General features: G+C 55.3%; 1 protein-coding gene across 1 annotated transcript; it reads right to left on the bottom strand.

Moving 5' to 3' along the window:
* Positions 1-13652: 13652 nt before the first annotated feature.
* Positions 13653-19190, bottom strand: ZDHHC22 (zinc finger DHHC-type palmitoyltransferase 22). Its single transcript, XM_054566991.1, has 2 exons — positions 18665-19190; positions 13653-13918 (listed from the first exon to the last, which is right to left on the bottom strand). Exons 1-2 carry the CDS (start codon positions 19188-19190, stop codon positions 13653-13655), a joined length of 792 nt encoding a protein of 263 aa, XP_054422966.1.
* Between the last annotated feature and the right edge of the window lie 4347 nt (positions 19191-23537).

Below are 23537 nucleotides of genomic sequence, written 5' to 3'. Positions count from 1 at the left end.
GTCCGCATTGGTTTTGCCTTTCTTATGATCACCTGGTTGCAGCTGGCACGGATTCGGTAATTCCCCTATAAAAGACTATTCTCAAGCAAAGAGTTATTAGCCCCAAAGGAGAATAACTTGGGGTTAAATGAAATAATGGCCTTTCCTAGGCAGTCATCTGCAAACAGCTCTTTCCTCTCATCTGAGATGAAGGGTGTAACTGGTTTTATGTTTTGGAGGGTATGTCATTTAGCTTTTATTTCCTTCCTGATTTCTCTCCCCACAACCGGGAAGGATATTTCTGTGTGTCTTATAAGGAGCCTCTTAGGTTGATTTAACTATTTCTAAGGCAGTCATAGCCTATGTAGATGCGGCGGCACTTAGTGAGGACTTTTCTCTGGTCCTAGCCTTCTGGTTGTTGCCCTTCATCCACACCAGCAGGGAGAGGAGAGAGGAGAAGCAGTCAGTCTGGGTAACAGGGCAACCAGAATGGCTGGGGAGACAGAGCGCAGGCAGCGGACTTCATCCTGCTACCTCGGTTTCCTTTATCATGAGAGGAAGAGAGTAATACTTGGTTGTCCACTTGACATCCAGAGATTATGATGAAGTGCAAAAGAAGCGACTCATAAGTGTTTTAAAATTGCTCCACAGAGCAAGGCAGCCTCCTTGCCTGCAAACGCAGGGAGGGAACGGATACGAGTGATGGCTTGCCACCTCGGCAGGGCTGTCATTTGCTGGCAGTAATTAAGACTATCTTTTACCAAAATCACATTTACCACTAATGGGAAGAGCGCAGCTCTCTCAATCCACCCTCTGACTGGTTTCTTGGAAGGAGTTATTCTGTGGGTCCAACCACATTGGCTTTTTCTTCTCACAGTCCCACCGTTTTTTCTTAGAACACGTGTGCTCTCCTATGTCTGTCTTTTTCTGAAGGGTGGTTATGCAAGACATTAGAGAGTCCCTTGAAAGAACAGCCTGTATGATTCCTGCTTCAAATTACAGCAGCTGGAGGAGATGAGCAAGAAAGAGAGAAAAGCCTGTGGAGTCCGAAGTTAACACAGCGAGTGAGTGGGCGGAAGCTGTTAGGAAATGATGGGGAATGAAAACTGAAAGCGGGACCGAGGCCAGCCTGCGTGAGGGCCCCTCTCAGGCTGCGTGATTAGCGTGTAGAGTGAGGGCATCAGAGTGGCTTGAGAGCCCGAGAGTAAAAATAGCTGCCTTTAATTTTCCTAAAGACTCAGGAACCACAGTGGCTTTGGAGGAGGGCTCCGCACCTCTGGTAAATGTCTCTGTAACGGGCGGCCGGGGCTGTGCTCTCCGGGGGCACCCACGAGACTTCCCCCACTGGGCGGGCCGATGGGCGTGCTTGGGAAGGGACCTGCCCTTCGTTTGGGGCTGAGAGAGCACCTGGGAAACCAAGACCTGCTGCTACCCGTAGATGGCAAAACCGTTACACCCCTACCGAGAGCTGGGTTGAAATAGCCATTTCTGCTCACTCCTCGTACATATTAATAAACTGCCCCCAAGTCTGGAGAAGAGAAGAAGCTTAAAGATATCCACAAATAAAAACCTGCACCCTTGGCAGGCCCTGCCTCGTGTTGAGCAGATGCAGGAAGGCCTGAATGGGGGGGCGTGGTCCTCCTAGTGAATGTTTGACCCCTCCGCTCTCCAGCGAATCCTCTGGGCTGCTCAGGAAAGGCGAATGAGTGTTCCCTTAAGCAGACCACAGAAAGGAAAGGAAGGGCAGCAAACTGCCTGACCCAGCAGCCCAGGACACCCACCGCCGACAGCAAAGTTCCAAGTGCGGTCCAGGCAGCGAAATTTCACTAGAGGCCCCAGCACCGCAGCTGACCGGGCCGCGAGGAGAGCCAAGGTGCAAGACTCTTTCCAAAGCCTCCAAGTCGATGCTTGTCGCGTCAAGATGTATCTGGAAGAATGTGCTGCTTTCCCTCTTAAAGCATTTTCCCAGCCTCGGTTACACTAACCGAGCCACTAAACTAGTTACTAGTGAGCTAGTAAGTCCCTAACGCTGCTGCGTGTTAGGTTGGGCCGCCGTGGCAGGAGTGGACTGCTGGCCCCGCCAGCTGCCGGGGATTGGGAAACCATAGAGCGCGCACCAAGTGAGTGGTAAATGGCTCTGCCACGGTTTTGTTTTGTTGTTTCTTTTTAATCTCAAAAGGAAAGGGCTCTGGGGTCCACAGGGCCAGAAGTGAGCAAGCCCCTGACCATTCGTGAGCTCATGCTAGATCCAGTGGAGAGCACTTGGCCTAGAGAAGTTCACTGAATCATGAGCGCTGTGCATATGACTAGCCCAGATCTGCAAAAGAGGAAACTGGTGCTCAGAGAGGCCAAGGAAGTCGTCCAGGGACACACAGCTTGTAAGGGCTCATGCTGACACTCATATCCCAGGGGAGCTCCATTTGTGATCCCCAGTCTCTAGGACCGAGCCTCCCACTTAGTAGGTGCTCAGTGAGCATGCATCAAGTGACTGGCAGGTGCTTCCCTGTTTGTCAGAGGGGGTGTGAGTAGCTGAAATGCTCGAGGATGAGATGGGACGGTATATGTAAAACACCTGGCACTGCACTGGGCCCACCGAGAGCATCTAGTAAAAGCCGGGCTCAGTGCTTCTCAAACTTGACAGTGTGTGGGAATCACCTGCGGATCTGGTGACATGAGGACTCCCATCAGCGGGGCCTTTGAGTCTGCATTTCTAACAAGCTTCAAGGGGGTTGGGGATGCTCCTGATCGCACCTGTACTGTGTGGGCTAGTCCCCACTCAGTCCCTGTCCAATCCCAGTCCCACTGTCGGGAGCCACTGTAGCAGTGGCCGGCTTTGTCTGCACATTAGCAATCCCTGGAGGAGTATTCAAATTTACTGATGGGAGTTGGGTAGGAGGAGGTCCTACCTCCCAGAGAATCTGATAGAATTGGTCTGGGTGTGGCGTGGACGTTGGGGTTTTCAGAGGTCCCCAGAGGTGTCCACTGTGCATCCAAGGGCTAGAACTTTGGCAGCAGAGGTGCCTGAGGAGGGCAGTGACATGAGCAAGGCGGGAATTGATAAAGTTCACCAGATACAGGTGTGGAGGGCGGATGTGTGGGAGGCTGGGCCAGGTGTGAGATTAAGGATCCCGGCCGGGGTGAGGCAATCAATACCTCTGATTCTCAGCAGCTCCCCACCCCCTGGTTGTATAGCCCTGAAGAGGGGTGAGGCCTGGGACAGGCCGGGGAGAGCACGCTTGCCAAGTACTTGTGGGCGTGTTCCAAGGAGGGGCTCTGTTCTGGGTGCAGCAGGGTGTAGGACACAGGCTGGGGGCTGGGCTGCTTGGCCGCTCACTGCCTGTGAGTACACAGTGAAAGGCTGACCTTGGACCGAGGCCAGCTCAGCCAGCCGTCCTCACTCCTCAAATGGCTGCAGTAACAATCTCCTGATTACTGTTTATTGAGCACCCGCCATGTGCGGCCACTGTTCTAGACACTTTACACATTACGGCACAGTCCTCTTTGAGTAGGTAGTAACATAACAAATAAGGAAACAAGGTCCAGAGAGGTTATGCAACTTGCTAGGATCACACAGAAACCGATCCTGATCCAAAGCCATATTTTTGTCTCACCCTGATGTCTCTACTCACGTCCTTCCCTTCGACTAATGTGCTGTTCCTGTCCTCTCAGCTTACTTGAACTCCACCATCGCCAAAGCTGAGCTCGAATCCCAGCTGGCCTTGAGCTCCTTTCAAGGCTTTGGAGCGCTCCTCCGATGCTGGCCTGGAACTGGCCTTGGGCACCAGGCCACGCGACCCTGCGTTGCTACCTTCCCTGGGAGTCCTGTCTCCCGGCTCAGGTGCGAGGGCTGCCAGGCTGGGGCCACATGCCAGGGCTGCAGGTTCTGGGCCTCAGTGTTTGGTGCTGCTGGAGGCAGGATTAGGTCCTCCAGCAAAACTCAGGGACGTGCCCATGCCTGGGGTCGTGTGAATGCTCCTGCTGGCAGCAGCTGGGGGCAGGCTGGGGAAGGCAGACACAGGCGCTGGGGCAGCTGAGCGCAGAAGTCTGAAGGTGAGTCACTGAACAGGATACTACGCCTCTGAGAACTCTCTCCTAGTTTGTTTGGGTGTTGCGGTGAACTTATCAGCTAATTAATATATTGCGCCTCTATCAACACTTCTGTTCTCAACTACTAGTTTGACGTTAAGAACTCTTGCCCTAATCAACGGATGCTAAACCCAAAGATTATTAAAAACGTTAATCTTTACAATGGAAAGAGTAGGATGTAGCACTCTAACCAGGCTCGCACACCCAAATTTAGGTGTATAAGACCCAGTGAGACCGAAAGCATCAAAGGGGTGATTAGCTAATTGGTGGTCATTGCTACCCTCCTGCTAGAATATAAGCAGGGGTCATGTCTCTTTCATTTGCCATTTCATACTCTACAACTGGGGCAGCACCTGGGACATGAATGTGTTGACACCTCTGTGTACTTGTTATCCTGGAGTAACAATCACAATGACAATGTGTGGCCAGGTAAGCTTCAGGAATCATTAAAACTTCCACAAGTAGAAATGATCAGGGTGTGAGGATAATACAAATTTGAGGGGCTACGTGTGTGAAAAATGGAGTAGAGGGGGCCACATATTTGGGGATGTTTAAAGGCCTCCAGGACGGGACTTCCTGGAGTTGGGGCCTCACTCAATAAATAAAAATACTCCCAGGAGATAGGGAGGAGGTGGTGGAGGGGCGGGGGCATCGGTCCATGGAGGTGCCTGTGGAGGGGTGGCAGGGTTGAAAGTGAGGTCCTGAGCGCTCAGGGGGTGATGCACGGGGGCCAGGTAAGGGGGATCGGGGTGTGGGAAAGGCTGCTCCTTCCTCGCACTCCCTGACCCCATTTCCCAGGATCAGGCTGCTTCTCCCCACTTTTCTGAAGCATAGATTGATTAATCTAGAGTAAGACCACTATTAGCAACACGAGTCTGGGGCCCAGCTTTCACCCTTTGTCCCCCGAAGCTCTTTGTGGCTCAGAGAGGCAAGAAGCCCAGCAGCCCCTTCTGTCGAGGCTTGGTTTGCCGTAGGTCCTCCTGAGCGCCCCAACCTTTGCTGGGAGAGCGCGGGCGCAGGGACCACTGGGCGCATGGCCCGGCAGCGCCCCCCTCCGGCGAAGCGAGCCGCAGCAGCGCGGGCCCTGGAAGGTAGGCGGCTGAGCTCCAGCTCCACGCGGCCCTTGTCCCACAGGGTGGGACCTGGCCCTAGAATTGCAGCCCTGGAGCGTGCGGAGGCCTGAGGAATCGGTTTAGGAGGTTCGTGTTCCTCGGAGGGCACGATTGTTTCCTGTAATTTAATTTTCTCTCCTGAAAGCATTGCTAATTAAATCCTTTCTCCGGTGAGCTGTCGCCCCCCACGTCCTCGGTTTATTAATTATCCAGCACGTGCGAGGGACTTCTCGGCCTCAACTGCCAGGCTCGCTCAGGTGGGTGGGCCTCGCTGCCTGCTCAGCGGGCTTGGATCTCCGAGCTCTCCTGCACCTGGACCTGGCAAGCAATCCTTACAGACTGAGTAAAAGCAGGGCAGCTCTTCCCCGGTGGCTGGTGACCTCTGCTGGCTAAGAATCCATCAAAATCAAATTCACATCATTTCACCTCCTCTGCCTTTCCAGCTCTCAAATCATATCCCTGCCTGCTTTCTCTCTTAAGCTCTATTCCTGCTTTCCCTCCTACCTCCTACCGTCTACAGCACAATGCTCTCAGCAGGTTTGCCAGAGTGGGCCCAGCGGCTTGTGGAAGATCACACAGTGTATCTAGGGCGTAGCTGGGACTAGAGCTCAGATCTTCTGAAACTTAGTCTCTCAGGGATCACAAACTCAGAAGCCTCCAGGGACCATACTGGTAGGGGAAGAGGGTGAGTAGCTCTGTGCAGGACAATTGGGAACGGTGGAGTCTGTGGCAAAACAGAACAAAGTAGACCTCCCCTTTGGGGGAGGCCATTCAAACCATGTTTCCCATGGAAGGCCAAGAGCATCCAATTCTTGATAAGTCTAAGGGTGGGTTCACTATCCAAGGATGGTAGTGACTTGTCTAGGGTCACACTGGGACTCAGCAGCAAAGCCACTGGCCACTCTGGACTCACAGTACGGTGCTCTTTCCAAGATGCCACTTACAGGATGGGGATAGGTGAAACCACCCCGCCCCCGCCCCCCGCCACTCAGTTCCGCCCACCAGAGGCCTAGCTCCTGCCGGCGCTGGAGGCGTTACCCACCGCAGGCACAGGGGCCCCATTCCCCTCAGTCCCCTCAGCTGCCCCCAGCGGCGGGGCTTGGGTACCACTCCCCCCACCTCTGCATCTAAAACTTCCCATTCAGACCACTCCAGCCCAACCCTCGGCTGTCAGGCAGAAAAAGAGAGCAGCTCAAGCAGATCCCTCCCAGAATTCGAAAGGAGGAGTTGGGGGAGTGGGGAGGCAAGCAAAGCTATTTTTAAGGAGATATTAATGATGGGGATTTCAGGCAGCATAACCAAGGCAGAAAGGGGGCATTCGGGGACAGGGCCTGTGAGGAGGAGCCCACACGGCCGGCCTCCCCTCCGGAAGGCCTCACGGCGCCCCAGCGCCCGCCCTCCTCTCCGCTGCTCTCGCCCGGGTTCCAGGTCAGCGCCCTGCTCCCAGCCTGCAGAGCATTGTGCTGAGGCTGCCTTCAGTGGGGAGGACGCCAATCTGGGATCCTGCTGCACCAGCCGCTCCTCCGGCCCCTCCCGAGGCTTCTCTTTCCCTGTAGGTTCTAGAGGAGCTTTGGCAGATACTTTTCTTGTCTGACCCCACTCCATTGGAGGCTCTTCAGGGTCCCAGTCCTGGTTTCCAGGAGGTGGCTGTGCTCAGCCATCTGCCAGCGTCTGGGGCCCCACTGCAGGTGCCCTGACACTGCCTGGGCAGGGGGCAGCCCAGAAATAGCTCAGGTGTTTTGCCCTGGCGAGGCACCTTCCATGAGCCTGGGAGTAGGGTCCCCAGCCTGGACCATCCTCAGACCTCCACAATCAACCTCCGAAAGAAACTGCTTCGTGCGAGGCAACTTGCCCATTATCATCAGCCTGGGAGGGACTAGGTACACTTGGTAAACCCTGAAGCCAGCCTCTTTTCACCTGCAGAGTCACCTTAAGCAGCTCTGTGAAGGCTGCAGAGGCTGAGCCTAGTTCCTTTCTCTGTGCCCCCCAGTGCCTACGGCATAGTAGGTGCTCAATACACATGTTGAATGAATCAATCGATCAATGGCTTAATGAATGAAAACTCTAGCCCTTGGAACTTTTCAGCAGGGAATTGATTGTCTACAAGAGTCCATAGTAGAAAGGTAGTCTAGGGGCTGGGTTCAAAGGATAAAGTGAGGAGCAGGAAGCCCGGGTTTGCATCCCAGCTCTGCTGATTGCTAGCCATGAGGCTTTGGGCAAGTTATGTAACCTCTCTGTGCCTCAGTTTCTTCACCCGTAAAACTGGAGGAGTAATAAGGCATACCTCAAGGATTGCTATGAGAATCAATAATTAATACAGGTAAAAAGTGTGTACAACAAAGGCCTAGCATGGAGTGAGTTTAGTGAATGTTGGTCATTATCGCTTGTGGTAGAATTACAGCGGCAAATTGTGCCCCACACTAGGTGCTAGGCATGGGGGAAACCAGAGGACTGCGCCATCGCTGTTCCTGCCCTCCAAGGTTTGCAGGAGAGCAGAGAGGCAGAACCCTCCCCGGAGGGAGGGAGTCAGCGAAGGATGGCTGCCAGTGCGGGAAGGCTCCCCCAGTGGCTGGGCCTGGAGAAAAGGCACCGTGACGGCAAGGGCCTGGAACAGGCCGAGGCTGAAGGAAGGGGCGTGCTGGGCCACCAGGTGATGGGCTGGAGGTGTCCACCGGCTGCAGAGGGCCTCACCAGTCAGGATCGGGGGTTGTACAGCGTGAAATGCCATCGCTGTGTTTCCAAGTCTTCCGCCTTTCAACGCTAGCTCCTGGACGCCATCTTGGTAGAAAGTTTCCTTTCCAACCCCCTTTGCTGAAGCTGCATGGGAAGGAAAGACTGACGGGGAGCTCCCACAGGCCCATCTCGGGACCCAGAGAGAAGACTACGGGGTCTCGGATGTCCCCAGGCTGATTCCCTGGGGAATGAATGGGACGCCCTGCCTGTGGTCTCTGACCTGGAGGTCCCTGGTGACCGTTAGAAAAACTAAATGTTAATCTGTATTTGACTCATCCAAGAGGAACCACCTTGAACGAGGGTGAGTCAGGGTTTTGTAAGAAGTGATCAGGAGGAGAAGGCAGGGTTCACGGGAAGCGCGGCTGCAGCTCGTATACTCATGTCCCCATTACTGCTAAGTGGCAACTAACTATCCCCGAAACCACCTGCCATCCCTGCCTCTGCCCAGTCCCTGCTACCCCCATTCCCATCCATGGCCCTGCTTTGCTGCCTGGCCAACTCCTATTCATCCTGCATGACCCTGAGGGCTCCTCCTCCTCCGGGAAGTCTTCCGGCCTACCTCAGCCAAGTGAATGCTCTCCTCTGGGCTTCCATAGCACTCTGTTCTTCTCCCTCCCATCAGCCACTGAACCATACTCTCTGCTCTTGGTCCTTTTCCGCATGGGCTCCCTGAGGTCATGCAATAGGTCTCATTCATTTTTGAATTCCTGGCCCTTGGCATCATGTCTGGCATCAAGTCGGCATCGATGAACGTTTGAGGAATGAATAGAGGAGCTGGGCCAGCACCTCCCACAGAGAGAAGGATGAGGGCAGAAGCAGAGGCCACCATCAAGGCAGCGGGGCTACCCCAGACATGACCTGCCCCACCAGCAGGCTCGCCCTGGCTGGTGGCCAGGCCCAAGGTTCGGCCTCACCTGTACATCACCTCAGGCAGCACAGGACAAGGCGCCCTTGCTCCCTGCGCACCCACCCATTTTCTCCCTGGCAGGAGGGGCTGCCTCCCTGAGAGCATGCCCGGAGACAGGGCAGCAGGGGAACAAGGGAGCAATGGTCCCAGCTGGACAACTCAGGGTAGAGAGAGGAGCCGGGGCACTCAGAGGACCAAATGCATCAAGTGACAAGGACAACCATATTCTCAGAGAAAGAGACTTGCTAAAAGATGGCCCCTGGGGCCTAAGGACTGGCTTCATTATTGGGGGATGAGGCTCAGGTCCCCTCGAGTCATCTGCTTCCCAAAGCTCCTTTGGCTCCTGAACCCTAGAGTGTGGCAGCTCATATTTGGCCTAATCCGACACTAGGACCTGGGCCTAGGACAGTGCCCACTTTCAGGATGGGAATATTAAGGCACTGGGGAGCCAGGTGTTTCTCTCCATCTGACAGAGGGCGTGTGGCCAGAGGACCCATGACCTTTATGCCACATGCAGGTGGCTCCCCTCAGCTCTGGGGCCAGAGAGCTGTGCTGCAAAACACAACATGCCGATCGCCCGCAACCCCTTCCTCCTGGCAAGGCTGCAGCGTGTTGGTTAGGAATGATACCATCAACTGCCAACTAATAAACCAATGACAGAGGCCAGTGCTTTGGGTGACCCTGAATCCCAGGGTCATGGTCTTCTCTCCAGCCCAGTGCTCCCAACGGTCTGTCCTTTGAGGTCATCCTGGTCACTTTGTCTCAACATTCAGAACCATCTTGGGCCCAGTCATTCAGAACCAGTCATGCTCCCCGTCTCTGAAGGGGCTCGTCCCCTCCTGGCCGGGCCCACAGCCAGTGTCTCACCCAGACCCAGGTCGCAGCACACTCAGGTCACAGCGAATGCCTCTTACTGGGCCCTCCCATTCCAGCCTAGCTGTCAAAGCTCCACTTTCTGAAATCTAGCTCTAACCATGTAGCTCCGTTGTACACAGGCTTCAGTGGTTCCCTCTTACCTGTTGAATTCACTCCCCACCTCTTACTGGGCATTCAAAGCCCCTCTGCTCAGGTCTCAGCTCAGCCTTAACTCCCTCTTGCCTCTCTGTGGTGTCCCCTGTGTTCATTGCTCCGTGACCACTCCAAGACTCCAGACCTGTGCCTTCTGCCCGGAAAACCTGGCATGTCTGTCTCCACCTTGGAGATCTCATCCAGCCTCCAGGCCCCTGCGCGAATGGAAGCTGCATGTGCTGCCCTCTGAGTGCTCCTGGGAACCTTCCCCAGGACGTGAGCCCCTCCAGGACAGAGTTGTCTCATCCGTCTTCTAGCCCCACTATGTGCAGGGCACAATGCCGGCCACAGGAGGGGCATAAGAGATGCGGAGTGAGAATGGGTACAAAATCCGTGTATTCATCTGGTCAATATTTATTGAGCACCTACTAGATGCCTACCCCCTGCATGGCATCCAGGAGATAATGGTGAATAAGGCAGGTCTGTCTGCCCTGTGGAATGTAGGTAGACAGCCCATGTTCTAGAATGTGCTGAGCATTAGCCAGGCAGCAGAGGATTAGTCACAGCTCTATTCATCCCTCCCCACCTGCCCCTGCGTATCTGGGGACTGCTGCTCATTGGTGTGTGTCAGAGAACGCAAACCCTGGCCTCGGCTGCAGCCTCATCAACAGCCCAAGGAGAATCTGCACTTTGCAGCTGGGTCTCCATCAGCAGGCAGGCCTGCGCATCTTTGGGGTGCATTAGAGGTCACGCCCATTCACTTGCTCAGGGACCACTCCCGGCAGGGCTCAACCCCCTCTTGGCTGTCCCCAGGGCTGGGCAGCCCAAGGTCACCAGGTGTGGTAGGTAGGGGCTGAGAGGCCAGGGGGCCCTGGCTGATCCTCAGGGGTGGCCGTCTCTGGCTGTGTTGGAAGAGCAGGTAGACTCTTCATTCTCCCCCAACCTGTCCTCTGACATGGAAAGAGGTGGGAGGAGGGAGAAGTGGGAGAAGAGGAAGTAAGTCCCCAGGTTACACAGTCCATCCCTGGTCCCACGGGTTCACAGACCCCAGCACTGTAGAGGCGCTACCAACCGGGGTGGGTAGGCACACACTTCCCAACCACATGGCACAACGCTGACCCATCACAACAGGCTCTGGCTAAAAGCCTGGGGCAGAGGCCTGCGGGTCCCACACAGATGCCCTTCTAACTGCTGGATTGCGGGATGAGCCAGGGCCCCAGGGGAGGAGCAGGGGAATCTGAGGCAGCGGCAGTCTAGACAAAGATGATGTACTTACTTGAGCAGAAGTATTTTTGACACTTACCTTAAATATTTTAACAGCTAGTATGACTACATCAGTGCATTGCAGCCCTGCTACCAACCTCAGTGCCCATGTGATCACATCAAATCCAATTTAAAAACCGCATATTTTATTGATGTTTTTATCGACAATACAGGGCCACGTACACAAATGCTACTCAAGTCCTGCACCTGGCAACCTCCCCGCCCCGTTACCCCTCCCCGACACACACCGCCCAATCTGCCCGGAGCCAGCCCCCTGCAGGTCTCCCTTTGGCCCCTCCCCCAGTGTCCAGCCTCACAGGACCGAGGCTCCAGGAGGCGGCGAATGGCGGTGCTGGCTTCCAGGCTTGGGCTTTGCGGTCAACAGAGAGCCAAGGCCTGGGTCACCCAGAGCCTCTCCCCCGACCCCTCCACTCCCACCACCTAAGTATGGCCAGAACTGGGCTGAGGGTGTCTCCCAATGACTCCTCCATCCAGGCAGCCTGGGCTCTTCTCTAGCCCTTTCTGCCACGTCCTTTCCCTCCGTGTAACCTGCCCCGCTGACCACCATGATGGCAGAGTGACCATTTTTGTGGGGGTGGAAGTCAGTGCATGGGGGCAGTGATGAGACGCCCCCGATGGCGGGAGTCTCATTGTCTTGATCACCACAGCGTATCAGTGCCCAGAAGAGCACGCAGCTGGCACTAAATAAATAAGCACATGGAGGACGCATGAATGAAGGAATAGGCGAGGGAGTTTAAGTGGACGGGGACATTACTACGTTAGTCCTCTAGGGGCTGTGAAGCAGGACCAAGGTAAAGTCCTTCCCAGCTCTGCTCAGGAACTCAGGCTGTTGTGTGACAACAGCTGGGGCCACCATGGCCACCAGCTGGACACTGGAGGGTGTGGGTTTCAGCCCCCTGCCTGCATGGATGGCTGACTGACCTTGAGACCCAGTCAGGAGGGGGCGCATGTGTTGTCCCCACTCCCTCATATGTCCCAGGGGTCTGGTCATCTGGGTTCCAGAACACACAGCTGTGTCCCTGATTGGAGCCAGTCAGACAAACAGGGCTGGTCTGGTCATTGCACCCCTATATCCTGGTCTCCCCATTCCACAGCTTCAACTCACCCAATCTCGCCCTTCCAAGTTAAGCGTGACCTTCAGGCTCTGCTCTCCCCACCACTGTCCCCACCCACCCCTGGACTGCTCCGTCTCCTTGTCCTCAAATGCCAACTCCCTTAACTAGCATAAAACCCAGGTACGCGTTCCCCCTCCAGAGACTCTCTCCCCAGGCGCTGGGAGGGGTCCTAGAAGTTTGCATCATGATTTTCAGACACCTCCATGCCTGACCAATCCTCCATGAAAGCAAACAACACACAGGAACCTCTGCAGGCCTTGCCTTGGGACCTGGCAATCACAAAGAGGACTCCAGAAACTTTGGGGTGGGGGGAGAGAATCTCCCCTCCCTGACCCTGTGCAGAAAGCCTCTCCGCCGCTGCCTGCCTAGCCCCTGCTGGGAAACCTGCAGTCTGGGGGCTCTTGCTACCTCCCCAGGAAGCCATTCTAACACCGAACAGTGTTAGTTGCCAGAATGCCCTTTTTACAGGGAAGAAATGACCTCTCTCCTTTGCCTCTCTCACTCTCATTCCCCAAATATCCCAGTGCCCAGCCTCTGTGTGACCGTCTCTTCCCCTCCCCCAAGCATTCTCTCCTCTCTACCTCTCTCTTCCCCCCTCCAAACACACCCCCTTCTATATGCTTACATAGTCACGTGCCTCTATCATTTATCAGTATGTCCCCTTTTCTTCTCCCTTCTCTTTGCCTTCCTAGCATCTAGCAAAGGCTGGAAGCATGCCAGGGAAAGAAAGTATCCAGCCAGATGCTGAACGGGGCTGGGGTGGCCAGCTGGGGCAGAGCGCACAGGGGACAGCAGCTGGAAACTCAGACGATGGGCCGCTGTTTGTCCCAAAGGAAGGCCTTGCACCTTGTGGGCAGGGTGGAGTGAGCAGCAAGCTACTGAGTTCTTTTTCCTCCCACCGTCCACAATTGCAGAGGGGACAAGGGCACACGCTGCTCCTTTTCCAATCTCCCTGGGAGCTGGCAGAGCAGACTTGGTAATTTTAAACATTTTGTAATATTAAACATCTTTGCCAGCCTCCAGGTCCCAGAGAGCATCATCCTAGCAGCAAGGATTCACTCCCCACTCCCAACACAGGGCTGAGAGGAAGAGCTCTAGCAGATGGCAGCGATGGCACGAGACATGGTAGAGAGGGGACGAGTGGGCAGAGGGACAAGGCAGGGACCCCGAGGAAAAGAGACCAAAGCAGAGGCCTCCTAACAGCCACCTGGCTGTCATGTGGGGAGTATAACAATGCCTGGAGGATCTCGTTTTCCTCCTTGTCACGATCCACCAGCCAGTGTTGTTCTCTCTGTGTCCCAGATCTGGGTGGATGCTAGGACATTACCAGCCCTGGGTTGGTAGTGGGTCGTGGGCGGAGACAAGGGTGCCACGGTCGTATGTTCAGGAGGCGTGAAGACACACACACAAACATGATGGGAGTGCCCACTACTTGTCCCACTGCTTGGAGCTCTCACCTCCCACGTTGAACATGGGGACCAGCAGACCCAGCAGCCACCTCTTCCCGAACACCTCCTGCAAGTTCTTGCGCCAGGGCCGGGCCCTCACTGCCACCCCCTTCCGCACCTGGTGGCGGGTCTGACCCCGGAGGATCAACAGCAGCTGATGGCAGCAGAAGCCGGCGCAGGCCAGGCCGATGGCAAACCAGAGGTAGAGCATGAGGATGACGAACATTTCAGAACCGAGGACAGCTCCTGCAGGGGGCGGGGAAACACCAGAATCGCTTTACATCCAGGCCACGTAGGGACCTGCCACACTGCAGGCGCATTCCGCTGGGAAGGGAGGGAGATGAGATTGAAGCTGCATTTTATAGCAACCTCGGCGCCGCCGCAGCGAGGGAGAGAAAAGATAAACTAGTTGCCTTAACTTTTCATTAGCGCTGATGACTCCCGAGGCCAGAAATGGACTGGGGATGTCGGCAAGGAAGCTTCTCCGTGCAGAGCCTAGACGCTAACGTTCCCTGAGCCATACATGCCTATCTTTCTGCCTTCTCTTTCTGCTTTGGAAACAGGGACAAGGATGTTTCTCAGGAGGAGAGAGGGGTGAGCTGAGGATCCTAGAGAGGGAGCTGGCGCCTGGGCAGCTGTCTAGACTGAAGCGCCTTCCCCCTGTGGAGCTGGAAGCAGTGGCTGGGAGGACTCAGGGAAGTGACAGCGTGATGGAGAGCGGGGCCCGGTCATCAAGAAGAATCAGCCCCGAGCTCCCAGAGCAGCGCAGAACTCTGGCTTAGAGAGTATTTTACTCATTAACGTTAACAGGGGCCGCTGGGCCGCCAGAACAGGCCCTGTCAATCACAGCTTGCTGCAGCTGGAAGAGGCCCCCACGGTCATCAGTCCAGCCCCTTGTCTTGGGCAGGACCTCCTGTAAACTCCTCTAAACAGTTCTCTCTATTACTAGTGTTTAAGCAGTCATTGGGTAAGAGATTCCGCACTCTTCTTCAGAGTTGGGGTGGCCAGTCCATGCTGAGTTTGAATCTCCCAGCTCTGTGGTCTCGCACAAGTTTCTTAACCTCTCTGAGCTATAGTTTGCTCCTCTGTAAACTGGTTCCATAGGGTTGCATGATTCAGGGAGTGTGAAGTGGCCCGTTTTCTCATTCACACTCAGCGCAGCGCTCCCTGCTGAAGGTCATTCACAGACGAAGGGACTCTACCCAGGAAAGTCTCAACTTTACTCTTTAGACCATCAAGCTTTCTCTTCCTTCCCAGGGCTTGCAGTCACCTACCTGGACCTGCCCAGCAGCCAGGGCAGTGAACCCAGGAGAGAATTTGCGAGCCCTCCTCCGCCCACCACCACCTCCTCCAGCGTGATGATGTGATGCCGTACTTGTTCCAGAGGACCGCCCCTCCTTATGGCCTATTGGACCTCTGCGAATCTCAACCATACCCCTCCCTTCTCCAGCGCCTTCTGGCCCCAGTCTACATCTTCCTTGGTCTCCCAGGCTTCAATTTTCAGACCCCTGAGGGCTGGACTTTTAAAACTTGTCCGTCCTGGCCTGAGCAGCGATGGGCTCAGCCACCAGCAGGACGTGGGCTAGATCCGGGCTTGCTCATTAGCAGCCTCCTCCTGCCCTCAGCCCTCAGAGCTTTGACAGAGGTTACCATTTGCAAAGTTGGAGAAAAATAAGTCCATCTGCCCGAGGGGTGGAAAGCTCATTCCAGCTAGCATTTTGAGGGGCCCCTCAGCTGGCTGGGGGCAGCAGTGGGACGGGGCTCACATTGGGCTGTGCCAACCCTCTGATCCACTTCTTCCTGTCAGCATAGGTTAGCTCAGGCAGCCCCGTGTAAGATGAAGGATCCAGGGCCCATGGTTCCCTTTGGGCTCCAGGAACACTGACAAGCAAAGGTGGCCCTCGAGCTGGGATGTGAGAACATCAGAGCTGTCAAGCGTGGGCCTGCCTTGCAACTCAGCGTCAAGGACAAGGCTGGGCTGCTGGAAACTGTTTCCCATGAGCTTTTTTCCTAGCACTAAATCAAGGCTTGCAGAAAAGACCTTGTGGCCTTCTCCCGGCCCCTTGCGGCAGCTACCAAAGGCTCTTCTGGGGACCTGCTTTTTCTTGAAGTGTTTGAAGCTGCCTAACCTGGCTGCCTCAGCTCTTTGAACTATCTAATAATAGTTCTGTTTCTTTTAGAAAAATCACAGTTTTTCTAAAGGGCCTGAATGGTCGCACCATTTAATGTCTCCCTCCCTGCTTCCCATCAAGCACTTATAACACCTTTGACAGGTCATTGCCTAGCATCTTTAATGTACATTCAGGGACAAGAACCTCCCTGCCTCCCAACATGGCTCATTCATCAAGAAGCAGCTTCCGAAGGGCAGTGTGCTCTAGTGGAAGGAATATGAGCTCTGGAGGCCAGCAACCCGGAGCCCAAATTTTGGGTTGGAATCACACTAGCTGTGTGGCTTCGAAGCACCCTAACTTTGCTGACCCTTTGGTTCCTGGGCCTTTAAAATGGATATGATAATACCTACCTCACTGACTTATGGTGAGGATTGAATGCAATGAGACCTGCACAGTGGGTAGCACATAAGAGGTGCTCAACAAACATTAATCCCCTTTCCCTCTACTGGACCATCTACCATGCTGGTGTACCTATACAAATGCCATGACACAGTTCAGAGAGCATCATCTCCATTTCCTAGATGAAAAGAATGAGGCTCAGAAAGGTGACACAACCTGTACAGATCCCAAGAAGACAAAAAAAAAAAAAAAGAAGAAGAAGAAAAGAAAAGACAACTTCTAAAATCCACCTGGCCAGCCTCCTATCTCTTTAGCATCAGCTAAAGGCCCATGGGCAGCAGCCACCAGAAGACTGCTTCCACTTCTAGCTCACAGAGCCCATACTCCCAGCCATCCCATGCTCAGGTGACAGATATGACTCAGGGACAGTACCACAGTTGGGGACAAGTACCACAGCTGGGAAATAATAGCTCAATCTATCAAACAGCTTGGGCCTCCTGACTTCCTCCTGTCCTCCTGAGCAGCAGAGATGGGGAGCGGCCTCAACTGCCTGGGTTGAGAATCTGGAGAGAAGAGACAGGGAGGCAGGTGCTGAAGAGGTGGGGTGTGTGTGCTGGGGAGGGGAGAGAATAAGGCCTGGCAAGGGGAACGATGGAAGGGTGGCAAAGGAGGAAGCTAAGATGGGAGAGTTGGAGAGTAGAAACCTGGGCCTTCTTTTCCCAGTGGGTATGGTGAGGAGGTAAAAGATAGCGGCACTCATCCATCTTCTGAAATAGGGATCTGGGCTCCAAGGCAGACACTTACTGGCTCTGCTCTCCCATCAGATCAAAGAAACAGATCCCTCTTCCTTTCTTATCTGCCTCCCAAACCCAGCACACGTGGATAGGCCTCAAGCCCAGGCTTATCTCAAATCAAACCATTTCAAGAGCCTCCCTTTGGAACTGTCCATTTTTATGTGATAAAACTACTCGGAAAAGAAAGTGTAATTAGGTTCTCTGGCTCTCCTCATCCCTCCACCTGCCTGTGCTCACACTCCACCCCCTAGCCCGCCCACCTACCCTTCCTCCTCCTGGTTATTTCAGTCCCAGCAGCCTCGTATGCCGGCACCAGAATCCAGAAGGCCCGAGAGCTGAGTTCTGGGCTCAGCTCAGCCACCAGACCTCCAGGCAACCCCCCTGGCTGGGTCCTTCCTGGGCCTCTGTGTTCCCACTGCCAAATGGCACAACAGTTCCGAGCCTGCAAAGACTGAAATGGTGGCTCCCTCCAGAGTGGAGCAGAATTTTTATGAATGTCCAGCTCAGGCACATCAAGACAGTCTTGAGTTCTCAGTGGAAGTGGCGGCATTCTCTCTGTTTTTGTCCCTGAAACACCAATGGGTAAGGAAATATGTTGTATTTCTTGTGTTGCTGTGGAGGAGGAGGGGCAGGCAAGGGGCTGCTTTGCAGTAGTAGTGAGACCCCGGGCAAGCCATTTAATCCCATCTGAGCCTCAGTTTCTTCATCTGAGAAAGGGAGATAATGATGTCATTCACACACGTGCACACTGTCCCTTGTAAGAACCAAGTCAATTGGAGTCCAAGGCCAGGGTAGGAATAGAGAGGAAGGAAATGAGATAGGGATAAGTATCAAGGCCAGGCGAAGTGCTAAGAACTGCCACCAGGTCCCTCTGGGCCAGGTACCGGGGAGCTGTTCTTGGGGCGCACTACATACAGCCCTCACCAGGGCGCCCAGCTGAGCACCACTGGGAAGGCCCCGATGCCCGGCTCCTGAAGGTGTAAGAACCTCCTGGAGGGTCAGCTCCCACACCAGTCCCATGACTCTGTCAGTGAGGACAGAGCCATTATGCATGGCTGCATCTCCAGCCAAGGTATCCCCTGCTCTAAGGCATCTGCGGGCTTCAGCTTCCTGGGGGGTCAAACATAATGGGCAGGAGGGCAGAGCTTAGTTTCTTGCCGGGGCTGGCCTGGCACCCTGTTGACCTTCCTGAGGTAGGTTGGCAAGACCTTTGGAGGACAAAGCCCTTGGGGTGCTGTGTGAGTACCCCAAGGTGCTGTGGGGTCCAGGCAGAGGAAGGTCATAGCATGGGCATACCGCACAGGCTGCGTGGAAGGATGGCCAGCCCCCAGCCCACCTGGCACAGAGCGGGTGCACTGCCCGGTTGCCACAATTCTGTGAGCGAATGGACAGCGGTGAGCAAGGAGGACATGATGAGGATGGGGTAGGACGAGAGGCTGCCAGGTAACATAGAGCATGCCCAGTTAAACTGAATTTCAGCTAGATAACAGTGAATATTTTTAATATGTCTCATGCAGTATTAGGAGATACTTATACACTAAAAAGTTAGGTGTTGTTTATCTGAAATTATAATTTAATTGGGCATCGGGGTTGGTTGGTTGGTTGGTTTTCTAAATCCGGCAACTTTGGGGTTGGGTGGGGTGGGGGTCTTTGTATAGGACCCAACCTGCCTGTCAAGCCCCACTCACCAGAGAAGAACTGGCTGATGGAGGTGGGAAGTAGCGTGAGGAAGGCCAGGGGGTGGGCGAAGGAGATTGAAAGGACTGCCGAGATGTAGGCCACGCCCGCCACCATGGAGTAGAGGCAGGCCAGGGACGTGTAGAGGCAGAACAGAACGAAGTTGCGCATGTTCCTGCTGCCAATGCAGTTGCCGGTGAAGAAACAGTGATGGTCGTGCCTCAGGGTGACTCTGGCGCACACTCGGCAGAAATGGGTGCTGGGCGGGGGGCACGGGGCCTTCCTGGCCGAGGTCCCCTGGCCGGCGCTCAGGTCGTCGGGGGAGTTCTGGATGACCAGGACGTAATTGCCCAGGGCGTTGGTTGAGAGGAACAGGAAGAGCGCCCCGTGGAGCAACACAGGCGAGAAGAGCGGGGCGGCCGCGGGGTCCTCGCGCATGCTGGGCAGGAAGAGGAAGAGCTGCAGCACGAAGGTCACCAGAGAGATGCACAGGAAATAGGCGGGGGCCACCACGTTGAGCAGCCTCAGGGCCAGCATCTTCGATTACATTCCTAAGGGGCCCAGGGTGAGAGCAAGGCTTACTGCGGTGTCCAGGGGGCGCCCTAGGGCGCTCCTCCGGCGTTGTCTGTTGGTCCCGCTCCACGCACGTCCTCGCTCCCGGATCCCTGTTCCTCGATCGCCCCTTTTCTCTTTCCTAGCCCGGGCCCAAGCAGGCATGCGACCCCGAGACCACAACGGCCTCTGGGGGCCAGGCCGTACTTCCCGGTGCCCGCTCCCTCGGTTTTCGAGCGACCTGGGCGCCGGAGCGCCCGGGAGTCAGGCACGCGGAGAGTGAGGCTGGGCTTCTTGTGCGCAGTCTGCAAGGGATGGGGGCAGGGGGTTAGGGCTCCGCTCCTTTATGGCAGCGGAAAAGAGCCCAGGTTTGGGGTTTCTCCTCCAGACCCCCCAGGAAGAGAAAGCAAAGGATTTGGGGTGGGGACGGAGGCCAATGATGGAAGTCCTGCATCACCTGCCCTTTCTCAGCCCCTGCCCCCACCCCATCTTGGGCAATACTCAGGAACCTCACCGGTAATCTAAGACTCTTTGGAGGTATGTGTGCTTGTAGGTCCGTGATGTTTGTATTGAGGCGGGGGACGGGGGTGCGGGGGGGAGGGGGCGAAAGGTGTTCCCTGTGTGTGTGACTCTGTAAGTGTAATCTACGTGTGCCTGGGTGTCTGTGTTTGTGTATGTGTATATCTGTGTACACACAAGCAGCCGCTGCCACCTGGCTTTTAAAAAAAAAAATCAATTAAAGCAATCGATACATTCACACACGCGCTCAGGCACCGAGTGGGGTGGGGTGGGGGCAGCCAGAATACCTGTGTCAGCCGGTCTTGGTCAGCCCACTTCTCCACAGCCCTGGCAGCCCTGGCTTTTTTTTCTTGGCAAAGAGCGTTTTCATTTGAGGCGACGATATTAAAATCCCCCCTTCGCGCCCGCCTCCCACCCTCCTGGAGCTAGAACCCAAACAACGCCGATGGCGCTGAAACCCTTTCGGTACCAACAAGCCCGCCCTGGGCTCAGGAGTAGGTGCTTGGCCAGCCTTTCGGCCGATCGACCCCAGCCGCCGAGCGCAGTCCCCGCCGTACGCCCGGCCCCTCCCCCCACCCCTGGCTCCTGCCCAGCTGCGGAAGCCGCCGGGAAACAGAATTCTGGGCGCCCGAGAGAACTTTTCTAGGGGCTAAGGAGACGGGGAGCCCGAGGTGCGAGAAAAGTTCTGGGAAGGCTGCTGCACCCTGAATGGGCAAATGCCACTGGGCCTCCGTCCAGGCTGTCCCATTCGATTGGGCGACTGATCACCTTGGACTCCCCTCTGAAGGCGTCAGTGCCCCCGGAGACCCGCGGCCGCGCTGAGAACCGGGGGCCTCTCTCTGCGGCCGGGGCTCAGCGCAAGGCACGTTCGCGGGTGGTCGCTGGGGGCCCGGCCCTGCCTCTGGCCATGCCCTCCCAAGGGCTGCAGCGGCGCTGCCCACCCCAGAGAGAGCCCTCGGCCCCGGGCTCCGGGGAAGCAAGTGTCTTCCCCACGCCGGTCGCCAGGGGGGCGTAGGAGCAGCCTCCAGATGCGCCGCGGCGCCTGGAAGGCGAAGGGCTGGGGCTGGGGGAGTGAACGGCGTTCGGCGCGCGGCCGCAGCCGGGACCCCGCGCGGGAGGAGACACGGCGGAGACTGCCGGGGCGGCCCGGGGGCTAGGGGAGCTGTCCGTTCAGCACTGGCGCCGGCCTCGCCCGCGACGAGAGGCACAGCCGGAGCCCCCGGGAGGCAGGCAGCGCGGGCGGCCGCCGGCTTCTCGGTCACCGCCTCCTGGACGCCCAGGAAGCCGCCCCCTGCGCCGCCGCCGCACCGCCGCAGAGGGGTGGGGAAAGGAACTCACCCAGCTCTAGCCGCCGATCAGAGGAGCCCTGGACGCCGGTTCTCGCCCTCCCCGAGGCTGCAAAGTTGTGGGCTCGGCCCCGCTGGCTCGCAGCCTCCTCACGATTCGCTTCGGGGACTGGGCAGGTAGCGGGGGTGTGGAAAGGGAGCAGGCAGCTGTGGTCCTCCCACTGGGGCGCCGGCGAGTGGGGGCCAGGAAGCGGCGGGTATGGCAGCTGGGTACCCCCCCAGCCTCGCCACCCCTTCCTCCCCTTCTGGGGGCGGCGCTCTGGCCACCCCTCTCAGCATCGTGGACTTGCCCCCCACCCCTCCCCTACCTAGCTCCCTCGGAGCGGGCTGGGGCACCCTGCCTGACTTCAGCCACCCGTTCCACCTGGGAGCTGGACTCAGCCCTGATGTGGATGCTGGAGCCATCACCTGCTCTTGCCTTTCCACTGTGGCTGACAACTCTCCCTGCTCTCCACTCTGGGACGGAAAGAAACCCGGGGTTTTTAGAGCTCAGCCTGCCAGGAGCAACACCGACACAGATCAGCGTCACTGTCACAGAGGGGCTGAGACCCTGACTCTGTCTGGAGCCTGTCTCCGGGGTCTGAATATCCACCATTCACTACTGTGTGATCTTCAGATTCCAGTTTCCTCTTCTGTAAAACAGAGCTGTGAGGATTATTTGATAATATATGTAAAGCCCTTACACAGGGCCTGCCGTGGTAAGTACTATCTGAGTATTAGTTCATGATTATTGAAACTATTTATTGGGCCCTGAGAACCAGGCACTGCGCTAAGCCTTTATCATCAGGCAGCTTTGTTAATCTTCCCAGCAGAGGCTTGATGATCCCCACTGTATAGCCGAGGAGGCTGAGACAGAGATGCTAAGTCACATGCCTGGAGTCACACAGTGGGTAAGTGGCAGAGCCTGGATTTGAACTAATGCACCCTCTCTCCGCCTCTCCACAGCCCAAAGTCACTCTGAGACCCAGGGGGAGCTCTCCTGTGGGGGGAGGGAGGGCAACAGGGGGGGGTATCCAGACCCAGAGCTTGAACCAGGTGCACCTGCCTGGCATCCCATCCCATCTCCCTGTCCCTATTTCCTTCTCCTTCCTGCCTCCACCATTCTGAGGTGGACACTGAGGGGGCACCAAGAAGGTGGGGACACTCGGCCAGTGTGTATCATAAGGCAGTAGGGGTGAAGAAAGCCAAGGGAGCTTCAGAAATACTGCAGGCGTATTGGGGCCACCGCCAGCACCTCAGGTCCCTCGGCTGTCAGCCCCTCCCCCACCCCCACCTGCCCTGTTCCGTGTCTCTGGGGGAAGGCACACATAATAAATAAATAAATAAATGTCCATTGCTTTTTCAAGTGGTTGATTAAAGCAAGAGTAATCCCTTAAAATGAGGGCCATATGCTTATCAGCTCAGCCTATATTTTTGAACCATCAGATACTGTTTTCTCTATATTTTAGCACTGCACATCACAATAAAAAAGGGGGCCAGGAAACCTCATTCTCTGAAAAGCTCTTACATATAGGCAAAAAAAAAAAAAATTCCAGCTTGCCAGGTGTTGGCTTCTGAGAACCTGGTAACCCTGTGAGTTCCAGTGGCCCCAGGGCAGCCACAGGAAAGCACAAGTGGCCTTGTATCCTTTAGAGCCACTTTGTGTCAAGGTCATGGCTGTCTGACCCCTGTTCACAGGCTCAGCCGGCCTCTTACCCTGGCTTGGGAGACAGGGGGCCCGGAGGGCTTGGTTTGGGCTGTATTGATTAAAGATCTCTGTTCCCTAAATACCTTGAAATTCCTGTGTATTTCTAATTTTATTTTGCATACGGGTGTGTGGTGGGAAGGTATGTGTCTGAATCTGTGTGTGTATGTGTCGGGAGGGGGAGAAAGAAAAGCTAAATGAATGTGGGAAGATGTTGGTGGGGGAAGGGAGAATTCAGCCAGGAAAGAGCCAGAGATCTGGCTGTGGAACAGGCAAGAACAATTATTTATTTAGAGTTATAGTTGATCAACAGGAAGGCACATTACAGTTCCAGATCTAGAGTTAGTATTTCCTCAGCCACTTCCCTTTAAGTGAATTGAGTAAGAGGAAGTACAGCTGAATGTTATTTGGTTTTCAAAAATAGGTGCTTACCCCTGACAAAATCAATAGGGAGGTCAACTTAAAAATCTCACTTTGATTCTGGCCCCATCAGAATGAAGGACTAAGAATGAACACTTTTTTAAAAAAAAGTTTATTTGAGAGAAACTGATGACGTGCTGGGAAACAAGATCTCAAATGCTCCCAAGAACAAACACTTTATTGCCACTTACCAGTTGTGAGACCTGGAGCAAGTTACTTAATCTCTCCATCCTCAGTATTCTCATCCATAGAATGGGGTGAAGATGTTACCTTGTGGTGATAATGATCAGATGCGATTATGTAATTTAAGTACCTCAGTCCCAGCAGGGGATTGGATAGGTATCTTCTTCCTCCTCCTGTCTC

This window comes from Pteronotus mesoamericanus, unplaced genomic scaffold (genome assembly GCF_021234165.1).
Source record: "Pteronotus mesoamericanus isolate MK-2021 breed Mesoamerican mustached bat unplaced genomic scaffold, CSHL_Meso_final contig_182, whole genome shotgun sequence".
Lineage (NCBI taxonomy): Eukaryota > Metazoa > Chordata > Mammalia > Chiroptera > Mormoopidae > Pteronotus > Pteronotus mesoamericanus.
The sequence above is the reverse complement of the archived record's forward strand: the minus strand, read 5'-3'. Positions and strand labels throughout refer to the sequence as shown.

Coding starts and splice junctions, on each gene's coding strand:
- ZDHHC22 (XM_054566991.1), bottom strand. CDS start 19,190: ATGCTGGCCCTGAGGCTGCTCAACGTGGTGGCCCCCGCCTATTTCCTG. Junction 13,919..18,664: donor CATCAGCCAGTTCTTCTCTG/GTGAGTGGGGCT, acceptor CGCCCCCTGCAG/GAGCTGTCCTCGGTTCTGAA.